Consider the following 15,677-nt stretch of genomic DNA (forward strand, 5'->3'; position numbering starts at 1 on the left):
CCAAATACAATGTTAATACTAATGAAAACACAGAAAATGGTGTAAATTGGACGTGTCACTTTTATTGGTTTAAAACTTCAGACCGTTTAGCAAATAAATCCATTATATGCTCATATGTTAAACAAATAATTCTTAGCAATAACGACTCAAGCAAAACATAACTATCCATTTATAATAAAGTCCCTCCCCCTTGATACAAAGGTGGCGAACCACATAAAGTGCTCACAACAGGTGGTTTGCTCTTCCTGCTCAAACCGTCCAGCCAAAAGGCAGACCATTAGCCAAGGCCCCCCGCCTTATATACCGAAGACACCTCGCTTGATCACCTTAGGGCAGAATTAACCTGCTGCAGGTGGATCCTAATTAATAAAGGGGAGAGAATTAGGCCAATACAATACTAGCCCAGCACACTTAACCCATACAAAAAGATGAGGCGGGGGATAGGACAGAGGCAAGTCCATGATAGGTGTGCACAAATAAAATGTGCCCACTCTGTTACAGTCTACAGCTACTTACGTTTTTAGACCTGGTTCACATCTAATGCATTTTTAGTGCATTTTGCGAACCAGACCTAAGGGCACTTTCACACTGCCAGCGCCCGGGTGTTGGCGGTAAAGCGGCGCTATTTTTAGCGGCCGCTTTACCGTCGTTTTTGCAACGCTTTTCAGCCGCTCACGGGGCGCTTTTAAAGGGTTAAAACGGCATGCAAAGTGGCGCTGCCCATTGATTTCAATGGGCAGGGGCGCTTTAGGAGCAGTGTATTCACCGCTCCTACAGTGCTACAAAGAAGCTGCTTGCAGGACTTTTTTTAACATCTTGCCAGCACAGCGCCTCGGTGTGAAAGCACTCGGGCTTTCACACTGGGATTGCAGCTGAGGCTTTTTGCAGGCGCTATTTTTAGCGCTAAAGCGCCTGAAAAATGCTTCCAGTGTGAAAGGGGTCTAAGGCTCGATTCACACCTATGCATGTTGCTTTTGAGCGTTTTTGGAAGTTTTTTTTTCATGCTTGCCACGTTTTTGAGCAGCGTTTTTGCAGCGTTTTTGCCGCGATTTGCGTTTTGCGTTTTTTTTTTTGTTTTTTTTTACAGTCTAAAAAAAAAATAAAAAAAAAATTGAAAAAAAAAAAACAAAAAATGGCAAAAACGCATCAAAAACGCTGCAAAAACGGTGCACTTGCGTTTTTGATGCTTGTCCATTGAATTCTATTACATGCAAAACGCTGCATTTTGCATGAAAAAAAGTCCCTGACCCTTTCCAAAAATGCAGAGAAACAAAAAGGCATTGATGTGAACATGTTCCATAGGAACCCATGTTAAAAAATTCCCGTGCATTTCTGCAAAATGCAAAATGCATCAAAAAACGCACTAGTGTGAATGGAGCCTAATAGAACGTCCAGTGTGGATGAGGCCTAATGGCCCGTACACACGATCCCACTATCGTACGACCGATCGTATGACCTTTTTCGCTTAATAGTCGCAAGTAGAAATTGAATAGGTAAATAAAGTCATGAAAATTCCCGTACGACAGGAAAAAAAATCTGAAGTGATGTCATGTGTTGTAATGTATTTGTATTGTATTTTCGGGTGACAACTATACTGACTAAATGAAAATCGTACGATCTGGAATTGTACGAGAACATTTTTTGTGCATGACCGTTCGAATAATATTGAATGAACTGTCGTGATCGGCTGTCGAAAGTGTACACACAATCCGAAAATCATAGGATTCTTCCTCGGATGACAGTTTTCGTACGATATTCGGATCGTGTGTACGGGCCATTAAGCTGGATTCACACCTATGCATTTTTAGTGCCTTTTGCAGATTTGCACTACAGTCCATTTAACATTGTTTCCTATGGAACACGTTCTGTAGTGCAAATCTGCAAAAGGCACTAAAAATGCATTAGGTGTGAATCCAGCCTTAGGGCCGGTTCACACTGCTGTGATGCGGGAACCATGCAAATCCACTGCGGGTTCCCGCATCGCATGTTTCCCGGTGACAGTTCACACTGCCCTATGCGAACTGCTGGGAGTTCCAGGTAAAAGTTAATGACGCCCCCAAATCAGTTCGCATATCGCAGTGCAATCTGCAAACTCGGACAGGAATCGGATCGCATGGGTGTTCACGATTCTGCTGCGGACAAAAAAAAGGGTCCTGTGCGAGTTTGATGCAAATTCAGCCATACGATCTTTATGGCAGAAATCGCATCGCACAGAGATCGCATGTTATTTTCACTGCAGTGCGGTGCGAATCACATCCGATCGCTGACATCGCACCAGTGTGAACCGGCCCTTACTGTTCCTGGCCCACCAGTCATTCATTGGATTGCAGTTCTTTCAATGATGGCAGCTCAGACTTACATGTGGGTGTTACTACATCTTCTTCTTTTTAGTAAGCTATGTACAACACTTTGCTGGCCTCTCCCAATGGACATTATATGCCTGCAATACATACAGAAGCACAGAGACCTAGTGATAACGCCATTGTATCTAAAATAAAGCAGATCATGAAAACAGAACGTTTTTTTAAATATTTTTTTAGCACGTTATTGAAGGGGGTCTAGGGAAGCAAAATATATCCAGTATAAAATTCAGCTTTAATGATTATATTTACTTTTCTGAACATGTAAAATTGAATAAATGGAAATATATAGCATTTGCTACTTTTTAAATTCTATTGACCATATTCGGGCTGATTTACCAAAACCGGAGAGTGCAAAATCTGGTGCAGCTGTGCATTGTAGCCAATCAGCTTCTAACTTCAGCTTGAGCAATTAAGCTTTGACAATAAAACCTGGAAGCTGATTGGCTTCTAAGCAAGAGCTGCACCAGAGTTTGCACTTTACGTTTTAGTAAATCAATCCCATTGCATCATTAGTAATGACATTTCAAAAAATTGTGGGGGGGGGCTTTCTCCTGATTACATATGAAACAATTATACAAGATGAATTAAAAAAAAAAATCTCATATTGTATACAAATTGCATTATGTGTGTTTAGCATTATGTTTGTCTACTTTACCAAACCATCTGAGGGCTGCTTCCAAAGTACCAAACTATTTATGTTTAGTACCTGTGTCAGCATTCAATATTTTGTTACTGATATAACCAAATATTCTTTCCATCTTGCTTCAAATTAGCCACACTGTTGTCTATACCTTGTATATATATCTGTTTGGCATATCAGTTTATGTCTCTTAACATTTATTTTTTACAGGTATTTCTAAGATCTTCTATGGATCCCCGACGAAGGCCTTGGGAGGAACCTCAAGCTAATTATAATCGACAACATGATAGAAGTAAGGCTTTTTTTGTCTTTTAGCTCAGTGACCCACCAAGGAATTAAATTGTACGCAAGTCAGGCTTCAACATCATATTTACCTAATTGTGGTGCTTTTTTACCGAGCTATTAATCCCATTAAAAAATTCTTATATTATAGCCTGCAATTTCTTACATGTAGTGGCTGCATTCGACTTATTACTTTTTTAGGTTTTATTGCCTTTATTTTCATCTGTTTTACTGCCGGTTCACACAGGGGCAACAACGACTTGCAGGCCGACTCACAGAGGCGACCTGCACACGACTTCAGCGGCGACTTGCAAAACGACTTCTGTATAGAAGTCAATGCAAGTCGCCTGAAGTCGCCCCAAAAATAGTACAGGAACCTTTTTCTAAGTCGGAGCGACTTGCGTCGCTCCTATTAAAACGGTTCCGTAGTACAGAACGGGACGCAACTTGTCAGGCGGCTAAGTTGCCTGACAAGTCGCCCCTGTGTGAACCGGAGCTTATGGTTGAGGCTAAGGACGAGCTCAGGTGTGTTCGCAGCCGCACATGGGAAGTTGGCATTGCGGATCGCTTATCACAGGCAGTGAGACATTTTCCCCATCCGCGGCTGCAGAGATCGGGAAATGTCTCACTGCCTGTGATTAGCGCAGCGCAGTGCGGACTTCCCGGCGGGCTCTACACGTGCGGGTTGCGAACACCCCTGAGCTTATCGTTAGTTGACGCCAATCATTTAACACTGATAGGGGTGCTTACAAGGGTCAGCTATACATAAAACCTTTTACCTTTGCATAAAACCTATATCCCAAAAAAAAAAAAAAAAAGAATAAAAACTGTTGCTGTAACTGCTTAAAAAAAAGTGTTAGGAGCTTGACTAATTTGTTAGTCCATCAAAATCTTCTAGTGCATCTAACAGTAAGGCTACTTTCACACTAAAGGCGTTTTTCAGGTGCTTTAGCGCCCAAAAAAAATAGCGCATGTAAAGCGCCTGAAAACCGCCTCCCGTGCCACCCCAGTGTGAAAGCCTGAGTGCTTTCACACTGGGGCGGTGCGCTTGCGGAACGTTACAAAAAGTCCTGCAAGCCGCATCTGTGTGCGTTTTGAGAGCGTTGTATACAGCGCTTCTAAACTGCCCCTGCTTATTGGAATGCATGGACAGTGCTTTCAAAGCGCCGCAACACGGGTGGGTTTTAACCCTTTCTTCGGCTGCTAGCGGGGGTTAAAAGCGCCCGCTAGTGGCCGAAAACGACAGTAAAGCACCGCTAAAAAGAGTGATGCTTTACCGTCAATGCGACTCGGCCCCAGTGTGAAAGTAGCTTAACCTTTCCCCTGACTGGCTGCCCAAAGATTTCTGTTGCTCCTCCGTCCTAAATGGGAATATAAAACTGCTATATAAAATTTGCTTTTGGGTTGTAAAGTGGAACTTTAGTACAAAAAAATTGTTTACAGACAGGATTTTTAATGCAGAAGAGACATCCTAATGCCCTGTACACACGGTCGGACATTGATCGGACATTCCGACAACAAAATCCATGGATTTTTTCCGACGGATGTTGGCTCAAACTTGTCTTCCATACACACGGTCACACAAAGTTGTCAGAAAATCCGATCGTTCCAAACATGGTGATGTAAAACACGTACGTCGGGACTATAAACGGGGCAGTAGCCAATAGCTTTCGTCTCTTAATTTATTCTGAACATGCGTGGCACTTTGTGTACATACGATCGGAATTTCCGACAATGGATTTTGTTGTCGGAAAATTTTTATAGCCTGCTCTCAAACTTTGTATGTCGGAAAATGTGTGATGGAGCCTACACACGGTCGGAATTTCCGACAACAAGGTCCTATCACACATTTTCCATCGGAAAATCCGACCGTGTGTACAGGGCATATGAGGTTCATACTAAAGGCAAAAACGACTGTGTACTTTGCAAGTGAGGTTGCTTCAGAGCTTAGTAAATGAGCAGAAGCTCTGCTGACTTCCATCATCCAATCGTGTGCAAGCAAAAATACCGTTTTTTTTTTTTAATTTTCCTTGCTTGTGATTGGGTACTCTTTGCAAAGTGAAGCCTTACCTCATTTACTAAGCTCTGGAGCAACTGCAATTTGTAAAGTGCACAGTCTATTTGCCTTTAGTAAATCAATCCCATTATGTCTCTTCTGCGTTAACCACTAGCTGACCAGCACATGTTGATGTACGTTGGCACAATGGCACGGCTGGGCAAATGGGCGTACAGGTACGTCCCCTTTAAATCGTGGGCGCGCGACTGTGCGGGCCCACGATCATGTCAGAGCGGAAGAACGGGGAGATGCCTTTGTAAACAAGGCATTTCCCCATTCTGCCTAGTGACATGACCTGTTATTGGGAGCAGTGATCGCTGTCATGTCAGTGGAAGCCCATCCCCCCCACAGTTGGAACACCTCCCTAGGACACACTTAACCCCTTGATCGCCCCCTAGTGTTTAACCCCTTCCCTGCCATTGGCATTTACACAGTAATCAGTGCATTTTTATAGCCAATGGTCCCAAAATGGTGTCAAAAGTGTCCGATGTGTTCGCCATAATGTCGCAGTCGCGATAAAAATCGCAGATCGCCGCCATTACTAATAAAAAAAATAATAATAATAAAAATGCTATAAATCTGTCCTCTATTTTGTAGACGCTATAACTTTTGCACAAACCAATCAATATACACTATTTATTTTAAATTATTAATTTTTTTTTTTTTTTTACCAAAAATATTTGAAGAATACATATTGGCCTAAACTGAGAAATTATTTTTTTATATATATTTTGGGGATATTTATTATAGCAAAAAGTAAAAAATATTGCTTTTTTTTCAAAATTGACGCTCTTTTTTTGTTTATAGCGCAAAAAATAAAAACCGCAGAGGCGATCAAACACCACCAAAAGAAAGCTCTATTTGTGGGGAAAAAAAAGACGTCAATTTTGTTTGGGTGCAACGTCGCACGACCACGCAATTGTCAGTTAAAGCGACGCAGTGCTGTATCGCAAAAAGTGCTGTGGTCAGGAAGGGGGTAAATCCTTCCAGGGCTGAAGTGGTTAAAGTTTCTTACCTACCTGTCTACACTATACACTGACCTGTACAATTTCAAGCAGTGCCGAAATGAATGAACTCTCTATATTTGTCTTGGTGATTATTTCATCACGGATATGTGAAAGTTTCCATTTTTGGGGTTGTATTCAATATGTGCAAAGAGAGATCACACAAATACTTATAAGTATAGCTTTTAATAAAAGTAATGCCAGATACAGATAAAGATAATATAACAATATTATTACTAAAGATGCTGTTTCCTGCCACGGTGTCCCACCTACTTGCACAGCGTGGCAAACGAGTGATCATAGACGCATGCATGATTGCAAGATCTGAGACGAGACTGAATGTTCCAAGTTACAACTGTAGTATATAGGATGTGTGTAAGGAACGGTCAACCTCCAGCCAACACCCCTTAGAGCAAGATTATCTTATAAGGACCTGGTCAGTTTGTAATAGCATTCCTTTAGCATGAAGTCATTTAAAGCATTTAAAGTAACCAGAATAACCATGATATTAGAGGCTTTCCTATATGAGGCAAGGCAATATGAAATATGCAATTTTCCCATCAATGATCCCTGTCCGTATAGGAAAATACAGAAATTTGTGTTGTCATCAGAACTGGTGTAGAGGACACTTGTTCCAGTGACACGGTCTAAGTGGGAATTTCTCTAAATTTGGAGGGATTTCTTCTCACTTCCTGTTGTGTCAAAAGGGCAGGAAGTGAAGGGAAATCTCCTAAATGAGATGCAGATGGCAAGAAAACTGACAGCGGTTTTAATCATTCACATCTCTATCCCACGTGGAGAAAAAAAGTTTCCACTTTATATACACTTTAACCTCTTGCCAACTAGCCACCGTCATTATACAGCGGCAGGTCGTCACGATCCCGCGAGCCGTCGTAGCTATACATCGGCTCGTTGGATCGGGATAGCAGGTGCACACACGCACCCACTGCACTGCGGGGGTGCCGATGCTCGTGGCCGACGGTCGCGATGACCGCCGGCCACGAGCGATCGCGAGCACGAGAGGCAGAACAGGGACGTGTGTGTGTAAACACACAAATCCCTGTTCTGTTCTGTGAGGAGAGACAGATCGTGCGTTCCTAATAGCGAGGAATCACGATCTGTCATTTCCTCTAGATCAGTTCCCTCCCCCTACAGATAGAAACACACACAGGGAACACAGTTAACCCCTTGATCGCCCCCTAGTGTTAACCCCTTCTCTACCAGTGACATTTTTACAGTAATCAGTGCATTTTTATACCACTGATCGCTGTATAAATGCCAGTGGTCCCAAAAATGTTTCAAAAGTGTCCGATGTGTCTGCCATAATGTCACAGTCCCGATAAAAATCGCAGATCGCCGCCATTACTAGTAAAAAAAATGAAAATAAATAAAAATGCCATAAATCTATCCCCTATTTTGTAGATGCTATAATTTTTGCGCAAACCAATCAATATACGCTTATTACGATTTTTTTTTTTTTTTTTTTTACCAAAAATATGTAGAATACATATCGGCCTAAACTGAGAAAAAAATAGCTTTTTTTAAAAAAAAAAAATGGGGATATTTATTATAGCAAAAAGTTCAAAATATTGTGTTTTTTTTTTCAAAATTGTCGCTCTTTTTTTTGTTTATAGCGCAAAAAATAAAAACTGCAGAGGCGATCAAATACCACCAAAAGAAAGCTCCATTTGTGGGGAAAAAAAGGACGTCAATTTTGTTTGGGTGCAACGTCGCTCGACCACGCAATTGTCAGTTAAAGCGACGCAGTGCCGAATCGCAAAAAATGGCCTGGTCATTTAGCAGCCAAATCTTCCAGGGCTGAATTGGTTAAAGCAGGCAAGCAGCTAAATACACAGTTAAAATTAATGTTACTTGTCAAAGTTTTTGTTTTCCTGTTCATTCAGTATTTTCATACAACCCCAACAGACAGCGGGGACAACCATTGCTATAGTGGAAGCATAACTTCTAGGGATGAAATCAACGATTATTTTTATTATTGATTAGCTGGCCGATTGCTGTTTCAATTAATCGGAAAAAAAAGTTTGGAGTATAATTTGGGTTATATGTAAAGTTTAAAAAAAGACAATGTATTCTTGAATATCTCTATGCAGTGGTAAATATAAATAACCAGCTTATATGGTAGGGAACAAAATATCTAATCCACGCTGAGAATAAGAGAAGAGATATATACACTATTGGAGGTTGAATCTGGTATTTATCATCATACTCAAAGATAAAAAAAAAATTTTTTTAAAAAGACCTAAAACACTGTTTTGCAGATTTTCAGAGAGGATTGTAATATAATTTTACGCATGACAGAGTCTCTTATCATAGGCAGGTACAAGCTCCTTGCGCCTGCTGTCACTTATCCTGGCCGTACAGGAACAAATTTTTTCCTTCTAAAATTGTCGTTTTAAGAACATTCGTTCGATTTTAGTGGGTCAACTCTGTGTTCGTTTTCGACCACAGTGAATTTGAAGGAGCAGAATAGAAAATGTTTCCCAATTGAAGTAATTTTCGGACTGTGTGTGTCGTTTCATCGAATGTACAAAAACCTTTTTGTCCAAAAATTGATATGGCCAGCATAAGTAGCAGCAGCACACTTTTTTTTTTTGTTAATCACCTGTCGTGATGGGGTTAAATAAACAAAAAAATAGCCCTTTATAGTATAAAAACAGCAGATACTCACCCAACATAAGGAGCTCATTTGTACTGTGAAACAGTGAAAGTAATAATATATATATATATATATATCGAGAAGTAGGCTATAGTAGGATATATATTTTAACTGAGAGTCAGATATGAAGGGTGGAGGAGGGATATAAATATTCTATATTACAGTAGTACCAAAGGCTGAGTCTTTTTTCATGAATATAATCATTTTAAATATAAGGCACAATACTGGTGAACTTTTACTTTAAATGTAATTGTAATGCCTTATATTACCTCCAGGCTATCAGCCTTCAGCTTGTCTAGGTTCAGATGCTGATCTTCCCTGCACAGAGCCCTTAAAGTGATTGTAAACGTTGGATTTTTTTAAAAAACAACTAGCATGTCATACATGTGTAATGGTTTTGCACAGAGCAGCCCAAATTCTCCTTTTCAGCCCCCCCCCCCCTCCACCCGGCGCTTCTAGGTCCTCCTGCCTTCAGAGTGCCCCAATAGCAAGCCACAAAGTGTAGTATAGAGTGCCCCTATAGCAAGGTAAGAAAACTTCTGCCTTTAGAATCACTAGCTGCCTCTTTCCTGCCTAGGACTACATGTCCCATGAGGCATTGCACCTCACATATTCACATTCGCAAGCTCTCAGGCAATTACTAACATGTTTTTGATTCTGTAATTTTATGAATTCATTAGGACAGCCTGTAGTTCACGTTTTCCTCTTGCAAACCGTTATAGATGAACAACGGCTACAGCGTAGGTGCACATTTCAGGGAGGGCGTCTATTGACATCCTTTCAGAACCCTGCCTCCCCACAGGCCCCCAGGGCACGCATCGGGAGCGCTCTATGATTGCTGTGTCCTTTGGACGCAGCTGATCACAGATCGAGGTAAAGGGCCAATCACAGTGGCACTTTACCATGTGATCAGCTGTGTCCAATCACAGCTGATCACAATGTAAACAGGATTTGGCGGCTCACAGCACGTGAGGAGAAAAGGGCCAGTAAGTGGCAATCCACACAGGGGACATCTGCACTGATAATCAGGGCACTGACCTTTTGTGCCCTGATTATCGTGCTGCCTGTCAGTGCCCATCAGTGCAGCCTCATCAGTGCCCATTGGTGCAGCCTCATCGGCGCACATCAGTGAAAGAGAAAAATTACTAAATTTACAAAATTTTATAACAGAAACTAAGAAAAAGTTGTTTTTTTTTTTCACAATTTTCTGTCTTTTTTTTGTTTGTTTAGCAAAAAAAAAACAAAAAAAAACCACACAGCTGTGATTAAATACCGATGAGAAGGAGGGGGGGTTTGGAGGCGCCAACTCTGCTGACACTGTCATATGGTGTTAGTGTAATGCATACACTTATTGGTTCGCTGGTTCAGATGGGGTGGCGATGTCTATCGAGGGTTGGTGTCCTGGGATGTGCTGGTGTTGAGGTGCAGGCTTCGGTGGCGATCCTTCGGCTCAGGGGATGTTTGGTCCTGTTGGAAAAAGGCTATTCAGCGGTGTCCAATGTGTGGAAGCTCCACGCTAACCACCCTGGAGCGTGTAAGCTGACGTCAGCGGTGCATGGAAAACATCCAAACACAGTTCATTTAAAGTGTGACAGCACTGAAAGCTGAAAATTGGCCTGGGCAGGAAGGGGGTAAAAGTGCCCAGTTGGCAAGTGGTTAAAGTGTAAGGCTCCATTTACACCTAGGCATTTTGAATCTCGGGCAGAATCGTGAGACGCCATGCCATTACTTCTTATTGGGACCCAAAATTGCGCTGCAATTGCGGCAAATCACAACATGTGACACTGTCGCCCAAAAGAAGCTCATGCTCCTTTTTGAGCAACAAGCTTTGCGCGATGCAATTTTGCGGCAATTTCAATTTTAATGCGACATTCATAGCAAAATCGCACCGCGATTGGGTACCATTAAGAAGTAATGGCATTGCAAACGCGTCCAGCGTTTTGCCACAATTTGGAATCACGGGCAGAATCGCTGCGATTCCACCGGGGATTCAAATCGCCTAGGTGCGAATGGAGCCTAAATAACAAACCTTCATAATGACATATTTTAAATGTTTACAGTTTCCAGTGATAATTTTGATTCTTTTCAGTCTAATTTTTTTTTTTTTTAAATCAGCTATCTTACATGCTTAATTGGTAAAACTCTTTCACTTTATTTTTTCCAGACAGGGCAGGACCAAGGCCAGGAAGGGATCTCCACAATGCCCCAAGGCAAGATCAACAGCTACTTAGAAATGAAGGTGGTAGACAGATAGGAGAAAATGGACAGCATGAGCATAGGCCTAGAGGAAGAAATGCAGAGCAAGTTGGAGGGCACCATGAGCCAAGACCTGGTGGAAGGAATGAACGTGGGGTTGAGAGGCAGCACGAACAAAGAGATGGTGGACCTCATGAGCACAGGGGTGGAAGGCGAAATGAACAGCAAGGACGTGGTCGATTTGAACGCGGTGCTAGAGGACAAAATGAGCAAAGAGGTGGTGAACAGCGTGCATATGGTGCTGGTGGACACAATGAACAGCGTGGTGGAGGACGTCAAGGGCATGAACCAGGAATCCGAAATGAACAAAGAGCTGGAGATGGGCACGGTTATAACAGAGGAAGGGCAAATCATAGACCACAACCAGAAGAGCAACGCCGGGACAGAGAGAATGGAAGGGGGCAACAAGTACGACGACTGGGATACAAAGCTCTTGAAGAACTGCTAGAAAAGGAACCTTCAGAAGTGGCAATAACTCTAGCTGCCCATCCTGGCCTAAAAGATTTGCTGTCAGCCACTGAAATGAGGCCAGATTGGGTGGAATTGCTGTGTAGGGCTCTGTGCAGGGCCTGCACTGCTAGACTGGAGAGGCAGAGCATTCAGCATCTCCTTGAGCTGGTCAAATCATCTGAGTATATTCGTATGTGCCTCCCACACTATATAGTGGGAATGATGACAGAACCTGTGCCTGAGAAAAGGCAGCGCTATCCTGATAACATTCACAATATTCTAAGTCTTCTGCAAGAAATTATCAGCATCTTTCCTGCCAGTAGCATAAGAGAGACTTCAATGTTGGTGACTCTCATTCCTAACTCAATAAATAGTTTACGTGCTTCTGGAATAGTAGTGGGAGAGCATATAGAGCAGACTCTAGAAAGGTTATCAAATTTTATTCAGCACCTGCAAGACCGGAGAAGAGAAGGAACACTACGGGTGGACACACACATGGTCATTGGACCAGAGGTTCCTGTTGATGATTTCAGAACAATGAGTGTGTACCCTAGTTTTGAAGAAATTCATCTGGGTGCAAAGCCATTTCTTAGACCAAATAATTTAAAATACAAATTTGAAAACACAGACCTTTACTTGGACACCCACTTTCGACTCTTGAGGGAAGACTTTGTTCGGCCATTAAGGAAAGGGATCCAAGAGATCCTTCAACATGATGATCGAGGCATTCGTAAAATGAGGTTTGATGATATTCGTATTTACTTCGACACACGGATAATTACTCCTATGTGCACATCATCAGGGATTATATACAAAGTCCAGTTTGATGTCACACCTTTAAAGTGGGTACGCTGGCAGAACTCCAAACGACTGTTGTATGGATCTCTAGTTATCCTGTCCCAGGACAATTTTGAATCCTTCCTCTTTGCCATAGTTTCTAATCGTGATGCCAAAGAGTTGGAACAAGGTGAGGTGCAACTGCAGTTCTGTGAGCAGAGTAGAGAGCTTCTGGCAAGAACACGTCCAAATGATTCTTTTGTTATGGTGGAGACTACTGCCTACTTTGAAGCTTACCGGCATGTATTGGAGGGCTTGAAAGAGATGAATGCACAGGATGTGCCTTTCCAGAAATACATTGTATTATGTGAAAATGATGTGAGAGCACCACGTTATCTCAATGCGGGTATCCAATATGATCTTAGCTGTATGATGAGCAAGGAGAAAAAGGCTATCCCAGCTTCAAGGAACAAAATCAATATCCTGAATCCCTTGGAATGGCCTTCCAAAGAGTCCTTAGGCTTTGATGAATCTCAGATAGAGGCTGTACGGCTGGCACTTACTAAGGAGCTTGCTATTATTCAGGGACCTCCGGGCACCGGTAAGATTCTGAAAGATAAAAAGGCTTACAAAAATTTAGATTGTTGTAAAAATAATTTGAGTTTTACTTTTTTTGTTTCACTGGCTTTGTAAGCTGTCTAGTTTTTAGACTTCATAGCCTAAAACACAATTGGCAAATACATTTTATTTCGGTTGGAAACCTCTTCACTAACTACAATGTTGGAGATTCTTAAAGTAGGACACCTATAACTTTTTTCTTGTTGTTTTGACAGAGAAGGAAACAGTAAAAACTTAAAGCGGAGTTCCACCCAAAAGTGGACCTTCCTCTTTAAGCACTCCTCGCCCCCTGACATGCCACAATTGGCATGTCATTTTTTTTGGAGGGGGGAGTGTGTACCTTCTTTTTAGTGGGACTTCTTGTCCCACTTCCTCCTTCCTCTTCTTGGCCACCTATGCGACTCCCCCTCTCACCCTAGGCGGCCCCTCCCTGCCATCTATCTTCTGGGACACGCCCCAGAAGATTGCCAGGCCAATAGCAGAGCACAGCATGACTCGCGCATGCGCAGTGTGCTGCTGGCTGTGAAGCTGTAAGCTGTAGTGGCCGGGTGCCCACAGTTGCTATGACGGCGCCGCTAAGAGGAGGGGGAGAGGAGCGAGGCGCCGGCATCGCTGGACCGTGGGACAGGTAAGTGTCTGTGTATTAAAAGTCAGCAGTTATACTTTTTGTAACTGCTGACTTTTAATAAACTAAAAAAACGGGTGGAACTCCGCTTTGAAGAAGAAATCCAGGTATGGCATTTTTACAATGTTACATTGGTCCAGCTTGGACCAGTGTAACTATGCATAATACTATACCTGTTTGGATCAGCTTGTAAACACTGTAGCAGACACCACTACTCTAGTGATTTCCACTAGCTTTCGGGTCCATTGCCGAGCAGTTGCCCTGCTGCATTGTGAACACAAGAGGATAGAGGCTCAACACAGGTGCTATTCAGAGAATGCCTTGCGTTATCTCAATGAATGCAAATATTCTAAAGCTAAAAAAGAGTTTTGCATACACTTTAAAGTTAACCTGTAGCCATGTTATGTGCTTTAAAGCATTTCTATACTCTTAGCAGGCCAAAAATGATACAACAAACCCTCAATGACATCTGTAGTTACAGGCACAATGGAGCAATTCATCCTCGAAGTTCACAGCAGAAGTACTGGCCGCTCAAGGTCATTGTTTTCTGTAGCTCCGCTCACTCTGCTCTTTCTTTCTCTCTCTTAGTGACTCAGGAGCATTTCGGTTTTCTATTCCCTAATGCAAAACACACAGCAGCAGCTCTGGGAGGGGGGGGAGCAGGGAAGCAGGGTGAGCAGAAATGCTAAGAGAACAACCAAAATATAACTAAAGGCAAATTAGAGACCTACCGCATTCTGCTGATATTTTGAAGCAGTAACTTTTCTTTGTTATGCTTGTTTCGACTGTTGTGCAGTGCATATTTGCGCAGTGTTCACATGACATGTTTTGTAAAAGTTTAAAACTCCTCAGTAAAAAATATTTTTCTTTTTTTTTTTTTTTTTGTTAGACTTCATGTATACTAGCAGCTCATAAACTCGTGTTTAGGAGCTTTTGGACTTTTTTTGCCAAAGCTCCTAAACTCAGCTTTATAAAAGCCAATTATTTACTAAAGCTAGAGCGTAGGCAAAATCAGCCTCACTTCTGCAGAGAAACCAATCAGCTTCTAATGTTCAATTAAGCTTTGGCAATAAAACCTGGAAGCTGATTGGTTTCTAAGCAGAAGTGAGACTGATTTTGTACTTTCCAGCTTTAGTAAATAAAACCCATTGTGTTCATGTACACATAGGCTTTTAGGATCATTTAGGACAGTGGTTCTCAACCTCCCTAGTGCTGTGACCCCTTGATAAAATTTCCCAAGTTGTGGGGACCCCTAACAGTAAAATTATTTTCGTAGCGTCGGTTTTTGGCACCCAAGGCAAGACAAGTAATTTGCGCTCTTAACCCACTGACATAACGAGTCCCTTCCACTACAGTATTAAAACCCCTTATGGTACATTTTAGGATGTACCACTCTTTCTCTTTGTTCTCCTTTCTTTCCTATTTATCTCTCTCTATACTAATTTCTTGGATTTTTTCCCTGCCCCCTTCTCATATTCTTTCTCTCCCTTTTTCTTTGTTCCTTCCCCTCTTTTTCCTCTCGCTTCCATTTATTCTCTATTTTTATTCCTTCTCTTAGTCCTTGGTGGAGGGGGTGGGGGGAATCAGATGAATGGCAGTGCTGGCGGGGATTTGGGATGAGTGGCAGTGCTGGGGGAAGTTCTGATCGGCCGACTTAGGTGCTCTTGATCAAGGTCATCTGCTGATCTGAGAACTGTAGTGGGGACTTTTAATGGTAACTCTAATCACAGGTAGTATTACTCACTGTGTCTCCGGCTTCATTGTGTCTCAGACTTTGTGGTGTCTCGTAGCAGTAACACCTATGCCGAAATCAGGAGATAGGGTCTCCTTCAGCCCCTCCCACTTCACATTCCTCTCCAGTCAGCTGACCTCTAGTCTCTGCCCCCCCAGCCATGCCGTTAACTGAATGGGCGGCTGAGTGGGCGGCCG

General features: G+C 42.3%; 1 protein-coding gene across 1 annotated transcript in view; it reads left to right on the forward strand.

The window, feature by feature from the left end:
- The window catches only part of ZNFX1 (zinc finger NFX1-type containing 1), a 63,089-nt gene that overhangs the window by 5,890 nt on the left and 41,522 nt on the right, over positions 1 to 15,677 (forward strand). The window contains exons 2-3 of the mRNA XM_073606304.1: positions 3,212 to 3,295; positions 11,187 to 13,106. Of these exons, the coding sequence (XP_073462405.1) occupies positions 3,212 to 3,295; positions 11,187 to 13,106 (2,004 nt within the window). The remainder of the gene's footprint in view (positions 1 to 3,211; positions 3,296 to 11,186; positions 13,107 to 15,677) is intronic.

This window comes from Aquarana catesbeiana, linkage group LG12 (assembly GCF_042186555.1).
Source record: "Aquarana catesbeiana isolate 2022-GZ linkage group LG12, ASM4218655v1, whole genome shotgun sequence".
NCBI lineage: Eukaryota > Metazoa > Chordata > Amphibia > Anura > Ranidae > Aquarana > Aquarana catesbeiana.